The following is a 14,464-nucleotide window of genomic DNA, read 5'->3' on the forward strand; positions in this document are numbered from 1 at the left end:
GCCTGAAGATCAAGCCTGTTGGAATCTATAATCTCTACAGATCTCATGCAGGTTTTTTTTTGTTTTTGTTTTTTTTTTTTTTTTTTTTTTTTCAGATGGAGTCTCAGTCTGTTGCTCAGGCTAGAATGCAATAGTGGGATCTTGGCCCACTGCAACCTCCGCCCTACCCCTGGGGGTTCAAGCAATTCTTCTGCCTCATTCTTCCAAGTAGCTGGGATTACAGGCATATGCCACCATGCCCAGCTAATTTTTGTATTTTTAGTAGAGACGGAGTTTCACTATGTTGGTCAGGCTGGTCTTGAACTCCTGACCTCAGGTGATCTGCCCACCTCGGCTTCCCAAAGTGCTGGGATTACAGGTATGTGCCATCTCGCCTGGCTTGTAGAAGTTTTAACTGACTTCCTGACATGTTTCTCAGAGGCACGGGCACTGCAAACTTTCGGAAACAATTCCACTTGAGCTGCTGGGGAGAAATGAATCCCACTAGCCACATCCCCCTTGCAGTATATATTTTGGTCTTGATGTTTTTGTATAGTGGCTGTGTGCAAGGAACAAAAAAAGATGGCTTCAAAAAGGGGCCTGGGGGACTAGGAAGAACTGAACAAGTCCCCACTACTGCCCAGGTGCAATGTAAGCCATTTGATTGCAGTGGGAGAAAAAGAATCCAAGAGACAGGATTAAAGCCCATTTCAGACTTTTCCGGGGGGAAAAAAAAAGAAAGGTGCAATGGGGGAAGCTGTCTGATGCAAGGATCTGCCAATCAGAGAATAAAAAAAGTGAAACCAGTCCCACACCCTCCCTCCCTGCCCACCACGCCACCTGCTCCTGCTCCTGGCATCCAGGTAACTCCTGCTGTATGCCTAGGCACATGTAAGTGACCACTTGGGTCCCAAATACATCCCAGATTGTGTCGTCTGCCCCCAAACCTGCCCTGGTCTCATGACTTGCTCCAGGGAACATCACCACCCGTTTGGGTGAGAAGTCTGGCAGTCGGCCACCAGATCCTGCTCACCTCCCGCCCTCAACACCTCCCCATTCAGTCTGCTCTACCTTGACCATGCCTATTCCCCTCCCAAGCTCCCCACTTTCAATCGGGCCACCTCTGTAGAAGGTGTCCTCCTTCTACAGAGGTTTCATGTCCACTGCATGAAACCTTAATTCTGCAGTCTGACATAGGGGGTCTTCCTCCTCCAGTCCCTCCTTCCCTGTGTCTCTCCCTGGCCTCTCTCTTCCTGTGCCTCTGCAGCCAGCTTCCAAGGCCCAGGCTGGGTGTGCATGTCCCCAGGGCCCCTCTATGGTGGGCTCTATGCCCTCTTGTGCCTGCCTGCAGGGTGGTGCTCAAGGGTGTTGGCCTCCTTGCAGGAACCTGCTAGGAGCAGGATCAAAAAGACGGTTTGCATGTCCTAGGAACGTGGCCACTTTGTAATCCACACTCCAGGCCCCCGACAGCCCGGGAGCAAGGCGGGAAGTGGACCCAGGAAGCCGATGGGCACAGTCCTCCCAGTGCAGGCACACTCAGAGCCCGCTCCAAGGGCATCTGGCCCCGGGCTTGGGGGTACGAACAAGGGCTGGCAGAGGAAGGCCCGGCCACAGCTCGGCGGCTGAGGTAGCTGCAGGAGAGGCTGAAGGTGTGCTCAGAGCCTGGGGTGCAGCGGCCCCGGACCTCATCAGTGTCTGGGGCGCCCTCTCAGCCTCCATCTCCCTGCTCAGGCCACAGAGGATGTGGTGTGGCCACTGTCACCAGGCCAGGGGTGAAACCATCCCGGAGCTGCGTGGGCCCTCCCCGGCCTGCAGGTCACTCAGTGCTCGCTGGGGAGGGGAAACACAGGGGTAGGGGGCGGTCAGTGTTTCCAGGAGCCTTCGACACCTTCCCTGCCTCTTTTTACCGTAGACAGCCAGCACTGAGGCTGCAACCCACCCCATCAGGGGATTAGGGAGACATGTCGCTCACTGGGTACCCTTTTCCAGCCCTGGCCTCATTGAGGATCCCTTCATTTGGCCTTTGGCTCCCACCTCTCCAAAAGGGACCCTCAGGTCTCCACTGGGGCTCACCTCAAATTTGCTCATGAACTCTGCGAAGATGCCGAAGAAAGCCTCGGAGGTGGTGGCCTTGGAATCCTCCCCGAAGAAGGCCAGCGCCTTGCCCAGCTCCTCCATGGCATCGCGCTGCAGCCCGTCCAGCACCCGAAGCGCCGGCTGGGCCGTCTCTAAGAAGGACTGACAGGCCTGGGTTAAGGAAACAGCCAGCCCGCCAGTGCCCTCAGGGTCTTGGGTGGTGGCCCCAGACAGACAGGCCCCTAGCTGCCCCACTCCCACTTAGCCTAAGTCCTTCCAAGGCCAGGCCCTGTGTCCAATGGGGAACAGGGCCCTGTTCAGGGATTCCAGTCCCACTGGCCACTAAGCACATCCTGCAACTGGCTGCAGCCAGTCCAGCCTCAGGCCTTTCACCTTGCTCTTTCTGCAGGCTCTCTCTTTCCTGGGTCTCTGATCAGAGGCCTCCACCACCACCTTCTTCTCCAACTACCCACTTACAGTCCCTCTGTCACCTGCCACTCTCTAGAACTTACTTTTTTTTTTGAGCCTGGGTCTTAATCTGTGGCTCAGGCTGGAGTGCAGTGGCATGTTCACGGCTTACAGGTCATTGCAGCCACTACCCCCCAGGCTCAAGTGATCCTCCCACCTCAGCCTCCCAAGTAGCTGGGGTCAGAGGCTCACACCACCATACACAGCTAATTTTTTGATTTTTAAAATAGAGATTGGGTCTATGTTGCCCAGGGTGGTCTCGAACTCCTAGGCTCAAGTGATCCTCCTACCTTGGCATCCCGAAGTGCTGGGATTACAGGCACGAGCCACTGCACCTGGCTTTAGGCCTTACCCTCTTTTCTAGCGCATCTGTCGTGATCTGAAATTGTTCACAAGTTCATTTCCTATCGCCTAAGCGCAAGCTTGTTCCCTGCATACAACTCCAGCGCTCAGAATAGCATCTGATACATGATCAGTCCTGCAAAAAGATTCAGTGGCTAAATTGCTATTTTTTTTCAGCACTTAAAACTGTGCCAAGCTTTGTTCCAAGCTTGTTGAATTGTAACACCTCTACCAGGTAGATTATCTCTATTTTATATGCGAACAAATTAAAGCACAGAGGACTTTAGCAACTGGCCAAGATCACACAGCAAGCACTGTGGTGCCTGAGCCATGGTTGAACCCACTAGCATCATAATCAATTAACGACCACTGTGGTAGGGGTTTTCATGACCTCTCTTTTTCCTGATGAGGAAACTGGGCTCAGAGAGGGTAAGTGACTTGCCCAAAGTCCCACAGCAGGCAGGCAAATGAGTCAGGAGACTGAGTCTGGCTCTGTTGCCCAGGCTAGAGTGCTGTGGCATCTTGGCTCACTGCAACCTCCACCTCCCGGATTCAAGTGATTCTCCTGCCTCGGCCTCTGGAGTAGCTGGGATTATAGGCACATGGCACCATGCCCAGATAATTTTTGTATTTTTAGTATAGATGGGGTTTCACTATGTTGGCCAGGCTGGTCTTGAACTCCCGACCTCAGGTGATCTGCCCTCTTTGGCCTCCCAAAATGCTGGAATTACAGGCGTGAGCCACCGCACCTGGCCTGCCTTCATTTTATATTTGAGACAGCTACTCTGTCACCCAGCTAGAGTGCAGTGGTATGATCATACCTCACTGCAACCTTGAACTCCTGGGCACAAGTGATCCTCTAGCCTCAGCCTCCCAAGTAGCTGGGACTCCAGGGATGCACCATCATGCTGGGCTTATTTTCAAATTCTTTTTTTGTTTTTAAGACACAGTCTCCCTGTCGCCCAGGCTGGATTGCAGTGGCGTAATCTCGACTCATTGCAACCCCCATCTCCCAGGTTCAAGCAATTCTCATGCCTCAACCTCTGAAGTAGCTGGCACTACAGGCGGGCACTACCACATCCAGCTAATTTTTGCATTTTTATAGACAAGGTTTCATCATGTTGGCCAGGCTGGTCTCAAACTCCTGACCTCAGATCATCCGCCCGTCTCGGCCTCCCAAAGTGCTGGGATTACAGGTGTGAGCTACCGCATCCAGCCTCATTTTCAAATTCTTTTGCAGACACACGGCCCTGCTATATTGCCCAGGCTGGTCTCAAACTCCTGGTCTCAAGCAATCTCTCACCTTTGGCCTCCCAAAGTGCTGGGATTACAGGCATGAGCCACCACGCCTGGCCCAGAGGCTATCCTTGAATGTGACCATCCATCTTCTCTCTGGAGACCTCCAAGCCCAAAGAAGCAGGCCAGTACCCCTGGACTGAGGGATGATAGAGTGGACTAAACCTCACCTGAACAGCCTCAGTTTTCATATCTGCAAAACATGTGGGTGTTATGTGGGTGAAAGGAGACAGGGGTGAGAAGCACCTTGCCCAACCTGCAGATTTTGCTTAGTGATTCTCTGTAGATCTCCTGCCTGAGAGGAAGTGGTGGGGGTGGATCTGACATCAAATTTCTACTCAGACACTTGCCGCCACCAGACCCCATGTGCTGCAATCAGAGATACATTACAGGGGCTTTCATCACCCACTGCACTGGTCACAGGCACAGCCCCAAGAGCTCTTCTGCTTACCTAGCTTCAGCCTTAGGGAAGACACTGTGTTCCCTGCCAAGGGGTGTTGGAGCCAGAGAGCAGGAGCAGGGAGAAGTGCCACATGCCCTTTTTTCCTGTCTTCCCATCTGGGCTTCTGTTGCCCACTGGCCAGGACCTGCTGGGGGGGTTCAGTGGGAATGTCCACCCTCCTGGCTGCCTTTGGCTGGTAGGGCCTGACAGGCCGCTCCTTGTAATCTTGAGACTTAGCTCGGGGCTCCACAGCCCCAGAGGACAGATGAGACAGTGGCTTTGGGGCACTCAGAAGAGCTCTGGCTTGGATTATAAATGACCCAGAGCCAGGCATGGCGGCTGATGCCTGTAATTCCAGCACTCAGAGAGGCCGAGGCAGGTGGATCATCTGAGGTCAGGAGTTTGAGACCAGCCTGGCCAACATGGTGAAAAAAACCCATCTGTACTAAAAATACAAAAAATAAGCTGAGTGTGGTGGTGGGCGCCTGTAATCCCAGCTACTTGGGAGGCTGAGGTGGAAGAATAGCTTGAACCCAGGAGGCAGAAGCTGCAGTGAGCCAAGATCGCACAACTACACTCCAGCCTGGGCAACAGAGCAAGGCTCTGTCTCAAAAAATAAAATAAAATAAAATAAATAACTCAGGATGGAGCCCAGTATTGCAGCTCATGATGTAAACCCAGTACTCTGGGAGGCTGAGGCAGGCAAATCACTTAAGCCCAGGAGTTTGAGACCAGCTTGGGCAACGTGGCAAAACTTTGTCTCTACTAAACATATAAAAACTAGCCAGGTGTAACCTGGGTGACAGAGTGAGATCCTGTCTCAATCAATTAACCAATCCACCAATAAACAACGCAGGATGGAGCCTCTTTCAGGACCCCTGTGTGCACAGCAGCCTGTGCCCAGGATCTCTGCCGGGAGTCAAGGTCTCCAGTGGCCCCCCGAGCCATAGCCAGTTCTACCCAACCATCCCAGGATCTGGCCTGGCGCAGGGACAGGCTGCTCAGAGGATGCCGACATGACCACTGCAAACTTGTCCTCGCTGGAGGGGGAAATGCTCTGGCAGGCGTCCTGTATCTCGCTGATAGTGCCATGGAGGTCAGCCAGGTCGCTGGTCAGGGCCCGTTGGTTCACTGTAGGGAAGAGGACAGAGGCCACATGGGGCTGCTCTCCCAGTCCAGGACAGTATGCCTTTGCCCTCCTGCCGACCCACCCAGCATACCTTTGGCAGCCAGGGGCACGGTGGGCAGGTCCTGACCAAAGCCCAGGAGTTCAGGGAAGTGCTGGCTCAGCGATTTGGCAAGGATGTGCAGGAAGGTGGACTTCCCATCCACTGTCTTGGTGGAGTTCAGCTGCAAGTGATTCCCCACATACATCCCGGTCAAGGACCCCATCAGATATGGTCACATGGGCTCAGCTTCTACGGGACTACTGTGGCATCAATGATCAATTCTTGGTCTCTCTCTCTCTCTCTCTCTTTTTTTTTAAATAGCAGGGTCAGCCGGGTGTGGTGGCTCATGCCTGTAATCCCAACACTTTGGGAGCCTGAGGCAGATAGATCATGAGGTCAGGAGTTCGAGACCAGCCTGGCCAATATGGCGAAACCCCATCTCTACTAAAAATACTAAAAAGCTGGGCATGGTGGCACGCCTGTAGTCCCAGCTACTTGGGTGGCTGAGGCAAAAGAATCACTTGAACTCAGGAGGTGGAGGTTGCAGTGAGGCAAGATTTTGCCACTGCACTCTAGCCTGGGCAGACAGAGTGACACTCCATCTCAAAAAAAAAAAAAAAAAAAAGGGCAGGGTTTTGCTCTGTTGCCCAGGCTAGAGTACAATGGCTCCATCATAGCTCACCGCAGCATTGAACTCCAGGCTCAAGTGATCCTTCCACTTCAGCTTCCTGAGTAGCTTGGACTACAGGCATGCATCATGCCTGGCTAATTATTTTTTGTAGAACTGGAGTCTTGCTATGTTGTCCAGGCTGGTCTCCAACTCCTGGCCTCAAGCGATCATCCCATCTTGGCCTCCCAAAGTGCTGGGATTACAGGCATGTGTCACCACACCCAGCCCAGTCCCCAGCCTTTGACACTCCCTTTCCAACTCCCTTCCCTCACTCCATTTTCCAGATCCTGGGAGTGTGTTCCCAACCTACTCCACCCCAACCTTTGCTACAGTCACATCGTGGCTTCAATGCAGCCACCTTTTCCTGCTAGGGGGAGAGCCCTCCTTGGTCACGATGTCCTTTCCTGCCCTTTGCCACAACTGAGCTAGGCTTGGCATCAGCGCCTTGCTGGTAGAGCAAACCAGGCAATTGCTGCCGGCTGGCCCCCTCACCTCTGTCAGAAAGTTGATCTTGAAGCCGGTGGTTTTATTGGTTTTGGGCTGTCCATCGTTGAGATAGTTGCCCATGGCCAACACAAACTGTGGACAAGAAGGTGGGCAGGTCCTGTCCTCACACCAGCACCCACCCACCCTGCTGTCTGGATGGGCCTTCAATCATGAAGCCCCAGGAGACAGAGAAGCAGTTAGGGTGCCCAGGGAGGGTATGCCCACTGACCTCCAGGATCTTGGCGAGCTTTCGGCTGTTTTTGAGCTCCAGGGAGGCCTGGCGCAAGCATTCGAGGCTGCCTCGGATCTCCTCTGTCTTCTCCTGGAGGGTGGCCTGGAAGTGGAGACTGCGCAGGCGCGTCTTGTATTCGGGAACTGACAGCATCTGCCTCGAAGGCATAGCCAGATTCACCCATCCGCTGCCTGGGACCCTCTGCTCCAGGCTTTGGGGTGGGTGTCTGCTAGCTGCTTGGGCCCGATATTCCAGTAGGAAGAATGAGCACGACCCTTGGGGGAGCCCGCCTCCCATGTACCTTGGACCCCTGATAGGACCTGGCTATTAAAGGTGTTAAGCTGGGACTCAGAGGCCTGGGTGCAATGGCGGCCCCTGAAGGGGCGCAGGACTCCAGCATCCCTGGTCACAGATACAGCTCCGATGGAGCCGGCCTTAGGGCAGGATTATGGCCGCGACACCTGCAGGGCGAACTGGTCCGGCTCGCTGAGGCGCCCGGGCGCCTCGCGGAAGGCCTGGTAGCGCTGCTCCTCGTCGGCGTCGGGCGCGAAGAGCAGCAGCTGCGCCAGATGCGCGGGCTCCAGGCGCCGGGGCTCCATGCTCATCAGCACCTGGCGCAGCTCCGCGGGGCTCAGCTTCAGGTGCGCCAGGAGGATGGCTGCGGGAGGGGCGGTGCGGTGAACTGGGCGGGGCCAGGAGGGGGAGGGGGGAGGGGGCGGGGCCGGGGTGGTGCCCGGATGGGATCCAGGACGGAGAGGGCAGGGCAAGGGCGGGGGAGAGGGCGGGCAGGGGCGGGGCCTGGGGAGAGGGCGGGGCCTTGACGCTGGAGGGACAAGAAACGGGGCGGGCACCAGGATTGGCCTGGGCCAAGGGGCGGAGCCTGGGCGGGAAGGGGGCGGGGCCGCTCGCTGAGCAGGGGCCTGGAGAGGGCGGGGCCCAGCAGGAAGAGGGCGGGGCTTCCAGGTTTGGCCCAGGCTACAGCGGGGAGTCTGAAGGGGTAGGGGACAAAGAAAGCGGGTACAACTGCGAGGAAGAGCTGGGATGGGGCCTGGGCTACTGGAGGAACTCTAGATGGGTTGGGGACAACAAACAGGGTGGGGTCTGCGGGTAAACTGGGGCGGGGACCGGGTGGAAAGAGGGCGGGGTCCTGTAGAGAGAGGGCCAGGCTTCGGAATGGGCCTAGGCTACTGGGAGGAACCTGGGGGGTGAGGGGCAAGGAAAGGGGGCGGGGCTGCTCGTTGAGCTGGTGGGGTGGGGGGTCAGGGCGGAGCTTCCAGATAGGCTCGGGCTACAGGGCGGAGACTGAAGGGAGCGGACAGGGAACAGGGAATGGGCCTGCGAGGGGTGCCCTAGGGGGCCAGGGCAGGGGCGGACCCAGAATAGAGACGGTCTTTCAGCGACCGATTAAAAGGTGAGGGCGGGGTTCTCGAGGCGCTAGACCAGGAAGGTGGGTGGGGTCTATGGGCATCCGGCCAGGGACTAGGACGGGGCCTGTGAAGGGGAGCCGGGAGGCTGGAGGCGGGGTCCGAACTGGGGAGTTGATTACACAGTGAGGGCGGGGCCGGAACCTGCGCCCAGGTGGGATTGGCTGGCTACGGGGCCTGGCAGGGGGCCTTCACCGCGCTAGTCAGGAGGAGTCCAGGTCTCCATCGCCTAATGTCTGTCATACACATACATCCGTGTAGATCTGAGGCCCAGAGAAACGGACGCCGCCCGCCCTCTACACCCCCTGAGGGGGTGGTCCCAGGACCCTCACAGGTGTTGTAGGCCTTCTTGTGGGACAGAATCTCCACCACCTCCTTCTTCCGGAAGGGTTCGGGTCCCGGCACCGGCTCTGGAAAGGAAACTCACAGTTTACGAAGGGGGCTAGGCTGAGGTTGCGGTGGGAAGGCCCAGGAGTGGTGCGGCCACAGCCAACAGCCACGATTCCCCCTAAGCACGACCTCGACTTAATCGGCCACACATGTCCATAGTCCTCTCATTCCTGGGGTCGGGGACCCTTAGGTCCTGTGTATACCCCCCCGGGCCCTGTGCAACCCCCATACTGCAGGAGGCCAGGCCTTTCTGTTCTATCCTGGGACTGGCTGTTCCACCCAGCAATGACAGGGAGATACCCAGGAAAGATTGAGGGCAGGGGAGCCTGAAAGATACATTTGTGGATGCCTCCTGTCTACGACGTGACGGTGAGCAAATTACCTCCCCTCTCTGTGCTTCCTCATCAGGAAATGGGGGTGATCACAGTGTCTCCATGATAGAGTTGCCATGAGATTTAGAAATGAGAGTCCCTGGTATTTGATCACTGTACAATAAATGACAGCTTTTTGTGTGTTTGTTTGTTTGAGACAGAATCTCACTATGTTACCCAGGTTACCAGGTCGGAGTGCAGTGGTGCGATCTCGGCTCACTGCAACCTCCACCTCATAGGCTCAATTGATCCTCCCAACTCAGCCTCCCAAGTAGCTGGACCACAGGCATCCTCCACCATGCCTTTTTGATAGAGATGGAGGTTTTGCCCTGTTGCCCAGGCTGGTCTTGAATGCCTGAGCTCAAAAGATCCACCCACCTAAGCCTCCCAAAGTGCTGGGATGGCAGGCATGAGCCACTGAGCCCAGCCTAAATGCCAGCTATTAAATAACTCAGGGACTGAAGGCTTGAGGATTCATCAGGTTAAATAGCAGTCAGGGCAGCCCTCAGAGATGCTAAGCCTGGGGCTGCCACAGATGGTGTAGTATCTGGGGTTCCCCCAAGGCCATCAGGCCACTCACTAGCAGGTTTCTGGGTGCCGAAGTGGAGCTCCAGATCGAGGTATTTCACCATGTCACTCAGCTTATCGTAGTCGGAGTCTTCCCCAAGCTGGGAAGGAGGATGGGAAGTTCAGAGTAGGAGGAGCAGCAGCAGCTGAACTGGCCTCCCACTGCCCAATCTCTGAGGGCCACCCTGGGGGCTTCCCAAGGGAAAGCACCCATCAGTAAAGCCCAGAGCTGGAGGAGACTGCAGGAGAAGCCAGATCATCCGAGTCACCAGTGCTAAGCCAGCACCTCTTGGAATCAATTGAGACTCAGACTTGGAACTCTACCCATGCAGAAGCCAGGAAGGTGGGGCTGGAGCTGGGGCATGAAGGAGCTGTGAAGAGGCTAGAGCCAAGTAAGGAGCTACTGGAGGTGGCTCAGGGGTCTGGCTCTGTTATCAGGTCTCCTTTGGGGTCAGTGAGTTCACTAGGGCTGCCCTGGGCAGAGTGGGCTGATGCTAGAAGCCTAGGGGCTGGGTATAGGCCACATGGCTGTGATGAATGGTGTGGATGAGAGGTGACAGCCTGGGGCTGGGACAGGGAGTGAAGATGGGGTAGTTGCCACAAGGAGAGGACCTAAAGGGAGGGTAAGCAGGGGAATGAAGTCTTAGAACATGTCTGTGGGGCAGGGACACCGAGGATGGATTTGGGCTTGGCCAGATGTGTGACTTGTGTCCCTGTGTCTACCTTTGGTAGCCAGTGGAAGAGCCACGCTGTGGAGTAAGGCTTGAAGATTGGTCCAAGGTTGGCAGAAGTGAGATCTCCAGGAGACCCAGGAGGTCCCTATTTGTATCCTGTCTCACAGAGTTCTTTATTTTTAATTTTTATTTATTTATTTATTTTTTGAGACAAGGTCTTGCTCTGTCCCCCAGGCTGAAGTGCAGTGGTGCCATCTTGGCTCACTGCAACCTCCACCTCTGGAAATCAAGTGATACTACTGCCTCCCAAGTAGCTGAAACCACAGGCATACACCACCATGTCCGGTTAATTTTTTGTAGAGACGAGATCTCCCTATGTTGCCCAGGCTTGTCTTGAATTCCTGGGCTCAAGCAGTCCTCCCACCTCAGCCTACCAAAGTGCTGGGATTACAGGTATGAACCACCACAACTGGCCTCACTGGTCTTTATTAGCAACTTGGAAAGGTTCCCTGGAGATGTGGGCTGATAATATCTTGGCTGAGAGGGCAGGAGACAGAACTGGGACTCAGGAGATGGCAGTGGGGAAAAATCACAAGCATGCCTCTGCCTAGTATGACTACATGTGAGAGCATGCTATTGGTCCCAAGAAGATGGGGTTAAGGATGATGGTGACCATGAGCACTGGATGGGGCAGCCCTGGGAGCTGGGAGGAGCCCCTGCCATATTAAAAGGAGTATGATGTCTGGGTTAAAGGAGGTGAGAAGACTTTTCTCTCTTCAGAGCTGGTCAAGCCCCATTGAGGGTTCCTTCTAGGAAGGTCTCTAACAGGGACATGGACACTGGAGTGTGGGGTTGGAAACCATGTTCTAGGGGAATGACCTAAAAAAAAAAAAAAAAAGGAATAAGGGGTGGGGTGAACCTTGTTCATCTCGTAGGTTGGTTGGTCTGTGGGTAAGATTACTCTGCCTGGCCGGGCACAGTGGCTCACACCTGAAATCCCAGCACTTTGGGACGCTGAGGTGGGCAGATCACGAGGTCAGGAGATGGAGGCCATTCTGGCTAACATGGTGAAACCCCGTCTCTACTAAAATACAAAACATTAGCCGGGCGTGGTGGCACACACCTGTAGTCCCAGCTATTTGGGAGGCTGAGGCAGGAGAATCGCTTGAACCAGGGAGGCAGAGGTTGCAGTGAGTCGAAAACATGCCACTTTACTCCAGCCTGGGTGACAGAGCGAGACTCTGTCTCAAAAAAAAAAAAAAAGATTGCTCTGCCTGATTTCAAGGGCCAGACAGAAAACAGAGCAGGGGAATCTTGGGGAGACAAGATTTCAGAGGAAGACAAAGGATGGTTAAAATCGTCCAGTGAGGAAAGACCTTGACAGGCAGTGAGTTCTTCATCACCAAAGGTGTTCAAGTATACACTGGCAGAGTTGTGCAGGAAGAAATTCAAGCATCAAAGTGAAAGAGTGAAGGCTGGTGTGCAGGAGTTTGAACCAGCTGCTCTTTTAAGGGTTTAAGAGAACTCGTCTGGCTTCAAGAGTGATAGGTTTCAAGGATGGGTAGGGTGGCCTTTCCAGGTGTCCCCCGTGTGGGTTTTTGGCTTAGGGACAGAGATTGGCTTCAATGCCTGCGGCAGCCACCAAGCATGGGCATGTCCTTGGGCTGGGGCTCTACTCATCCTCTGCTTGGGGTAGGGAGGATGATGTTGGAAGATGCCTGGAAGATGGATTTTCCTTCAGTGCTACCGCTCAAGCCATCCTCCCCCAGTACAGAGCACTGGTGGCTCCCAGGTCACCCACCTGACCCCAGATGGTGCCTTCTGAGTTCTCCACCTGCTCCCACCGCAAGCGCTTGACACTCATGTGGCTGGTCTCGCTGCGCCGATGGCCCAAGCCCCGGGACAGCATAGGGGGTGCACAGGGCACAGGAGGGGGCAGGGGTGGTGGGGGAGGTGGAGGGACTTGGTGGCTGAGTTGGGTGAGGGGCTTGGCCAGCACCTGAGCAGGGCCCCGGGAACCATCAGAGCTACGGGAGCTGGGCTTGGGGTCATGGAAAGGCAGGGGTGGTGGTGGTGGGGGACTGAGTGGGGGTGGCGGGATGTGGTCAGAGATGGAGGAGTAGGTCAGGGAGCTGCCTTCTTCACTGCTGCTGACGCAGTCGCTGGCGCTGCTCCGCTCATTGGTTACAAAGCTACCCTGGTCATCGTGGAAGCTCATCTGGTGGTGGAAAGAGAGGCAAGGGGAGGGTGAGGCTGGACCCAGAGAGACTAGAGCGGGTGCAAGGTGAAGGGTCATGGGACAAGGATAGGACAGTCTCATGGGTTAGCCTCAGGCTGTGAAGGGGATAGTCTGGGCTAAGCATAGGACTGTCTCATGGGTTAGCCTCAGGCTATGCATGGGATAGCCTGGGACAAGGATAGGGCAAGTGTCTCACGGGTCAGCCTCAGGCTGTGCATGGGATAGCCTGGGACAGGGATAGGGCAGTCTTACAGGTTAGCCTCAGGCTGTGAGGGGGATAGCCTGGGACAAGAACAGGGCAGTCTCATGGGTTAGCCTCAGGCTGTGCATGGGATAGCCTGAGACAAGGATAGGGCAGTGTTTCACAGGTTAGCCTTAGGCTGTGAAGGGGATAGCCTGGGATAAGCATAGGACCATTTCACAGGTTAGACTCAGGCTGTGTGGGATAGCCTGGCCTAAGGAATGGGCTAACATGGGATAGGGAGCATAGGCTAGCCTCAGACAAGGAGCACGATAACCTCAAACAAGAGATAGGGTAACCTGGGGAAAGGGTGAAATAGCTTGAGTCAGGGAGTGGGATAGCCTGGGGAAGATCCCAAGGGCAGCAGGCCCTTGCAGGAGCCCAGGGACACTGTTGCCTTGCAGACCTCCACACCATGCCTCACCCACCTCCCTCCATACCTGCTTGCATACCCACCTCCTCGTAGTCATTCTCAGGGGTCAGGAAATCATCCACAATGGTGACCCGTGGGCCCAGCTGCTCACTCAGCACATCCAGGAAGCGGTCGGTATCACGGCTTCGCACAGGGTGGGAGAAGGTGAAAAGCTTCCTGTGGCTGGGCGGGTGGGCAGGGTCCGGGCTTGGGGGGCTGTCGGGGCAGATGGGCCCTGGGCTTGGCTGTGGGGAGGGCGCCCTGCTGCTGTCCAGGCTGGCGTAGGGGTGGGACTCAGAGCTGCTGGGGGAGGCCAGGCCCCCAGAACACAGTGGGTGGTAGCAAGGGGAGGGCAGGAGTCGCTCGCTGGGCCATGAGACGCCAGACAGAGTCCTGGGCCCTGGTGGGGGGATGCAGTGTGAGGATCCCTCTTCAGCCAGCACCGAGGCTGCAGGTGCAAGCTGGAGAGAGGGCCCAGGGCAGGCGGGCTCTGTGTTCTGGGGCACTCCCCTTTCCCTCTCTGGGCATAGAACAGGAAGACCCTGGGTAGCCCTGCCTTCCAACCATGACCAAAGACCAGGCCTGGTGAGCAGGAGCACCACTCAGCCCCAGGACAGGCTGGATGCCAGCTCACCTTGGAATGGTCACAAGGGACCCAGCTGGGAGCCACTGAACACCACTAACTCAAAGGGTGGAGGGGCTTCTCTAGGGCCCAGACGAGAGTCACAGGGCATCTCCTACACCCAGCAAGTCCTGAGTTCACAGGAGGACCTCCCAGGGGCCCTGCCTTCTGACCTGAAGAGCAACTGTCTTCCCAGCTGTGCCATTCACAGAACAATGCATGCACTTGAGAGTTTAACTGATAACCACATGCTAACTCAGAACTTCTTCAGAAACAGACATCTGCTTTCTTTCTTTTTCTCTTTTTTCTTTCTCTCTCTTTCTTTCTTTTTCTTTCTCTCTCTCTCTCTTTTTTTTTTTTTTTT

The 14,464-nt window shown here is 55.6% G+C and overlaps 1 protein-coding gene across 1 annotated transcript in view; it reads right to left on the reverse strand.

Moving 5' to 3' along the window:
• Positions 1-543: 543 nt before the first annotated feature.
• The window catches only part of LOC108307874 (Grid2 interacting protein), a 37,247-nt gene continuing 23,326 nt past the window's right edge, over positions 544-14,464 (reverse strand). The window contains exons 11-21 of the mRNA XM_037740400.1: positions 13,523-13,878; positions 12,388-12,804; positions 9,926-10,013; positions 8,917-8,994; positions 7,622-7,818; positions 7,158-7,313; positions 6,935-7,021; positions 5,824-5,953; positions 5,616-5,734; positions 2,053-2,217; positions 544-1,809 (exon numbers count right to left, since the gene is read on the reverse strand). Coding sequence (XP_037596328.1) covers positions 1,738-1,809; positions 2,053-2,217; positions 5,616-5,734; positions 5,824-5,953; positions 6,935-7,021; positions 7,158-7,313; positions 7,622-7,818; positions 8,917-8,994; positions 9,926-10,013; positions 12,388-12,804; positions 13,523-13,878 — 1,865 coding nt within the window. The 3' untranslated portion in view covers positions 544-1,737. The remainder of the gene's footprint in view (positions 1,810-2,052; positions 2,218-5,615; positions 5,735-5,823; positions 5,954-6,934; positions 7,022-7,157; positions 7,314-7,621; positions 7,819-8,916; positions 8,995-9,925; positions 10,014-12,387; positions 12,805-13,522; positions 13,879-14,464) is intronic.

This window comes from Cebus imitator, unplaced genomic scaffold (genome assembly GCF_001604975.1).
Source record: "Cebus imitator isolate Cc_AM_T3 unplaced genomic scaffold, Cebus_imitator-1.0 Scaffold82, whole genome shotgun sequence".
NCBI lineage: Eukaryota > Metazoa > Chordata > Mammalia > Primates > Cebidae > Cebus > Cebus imitator.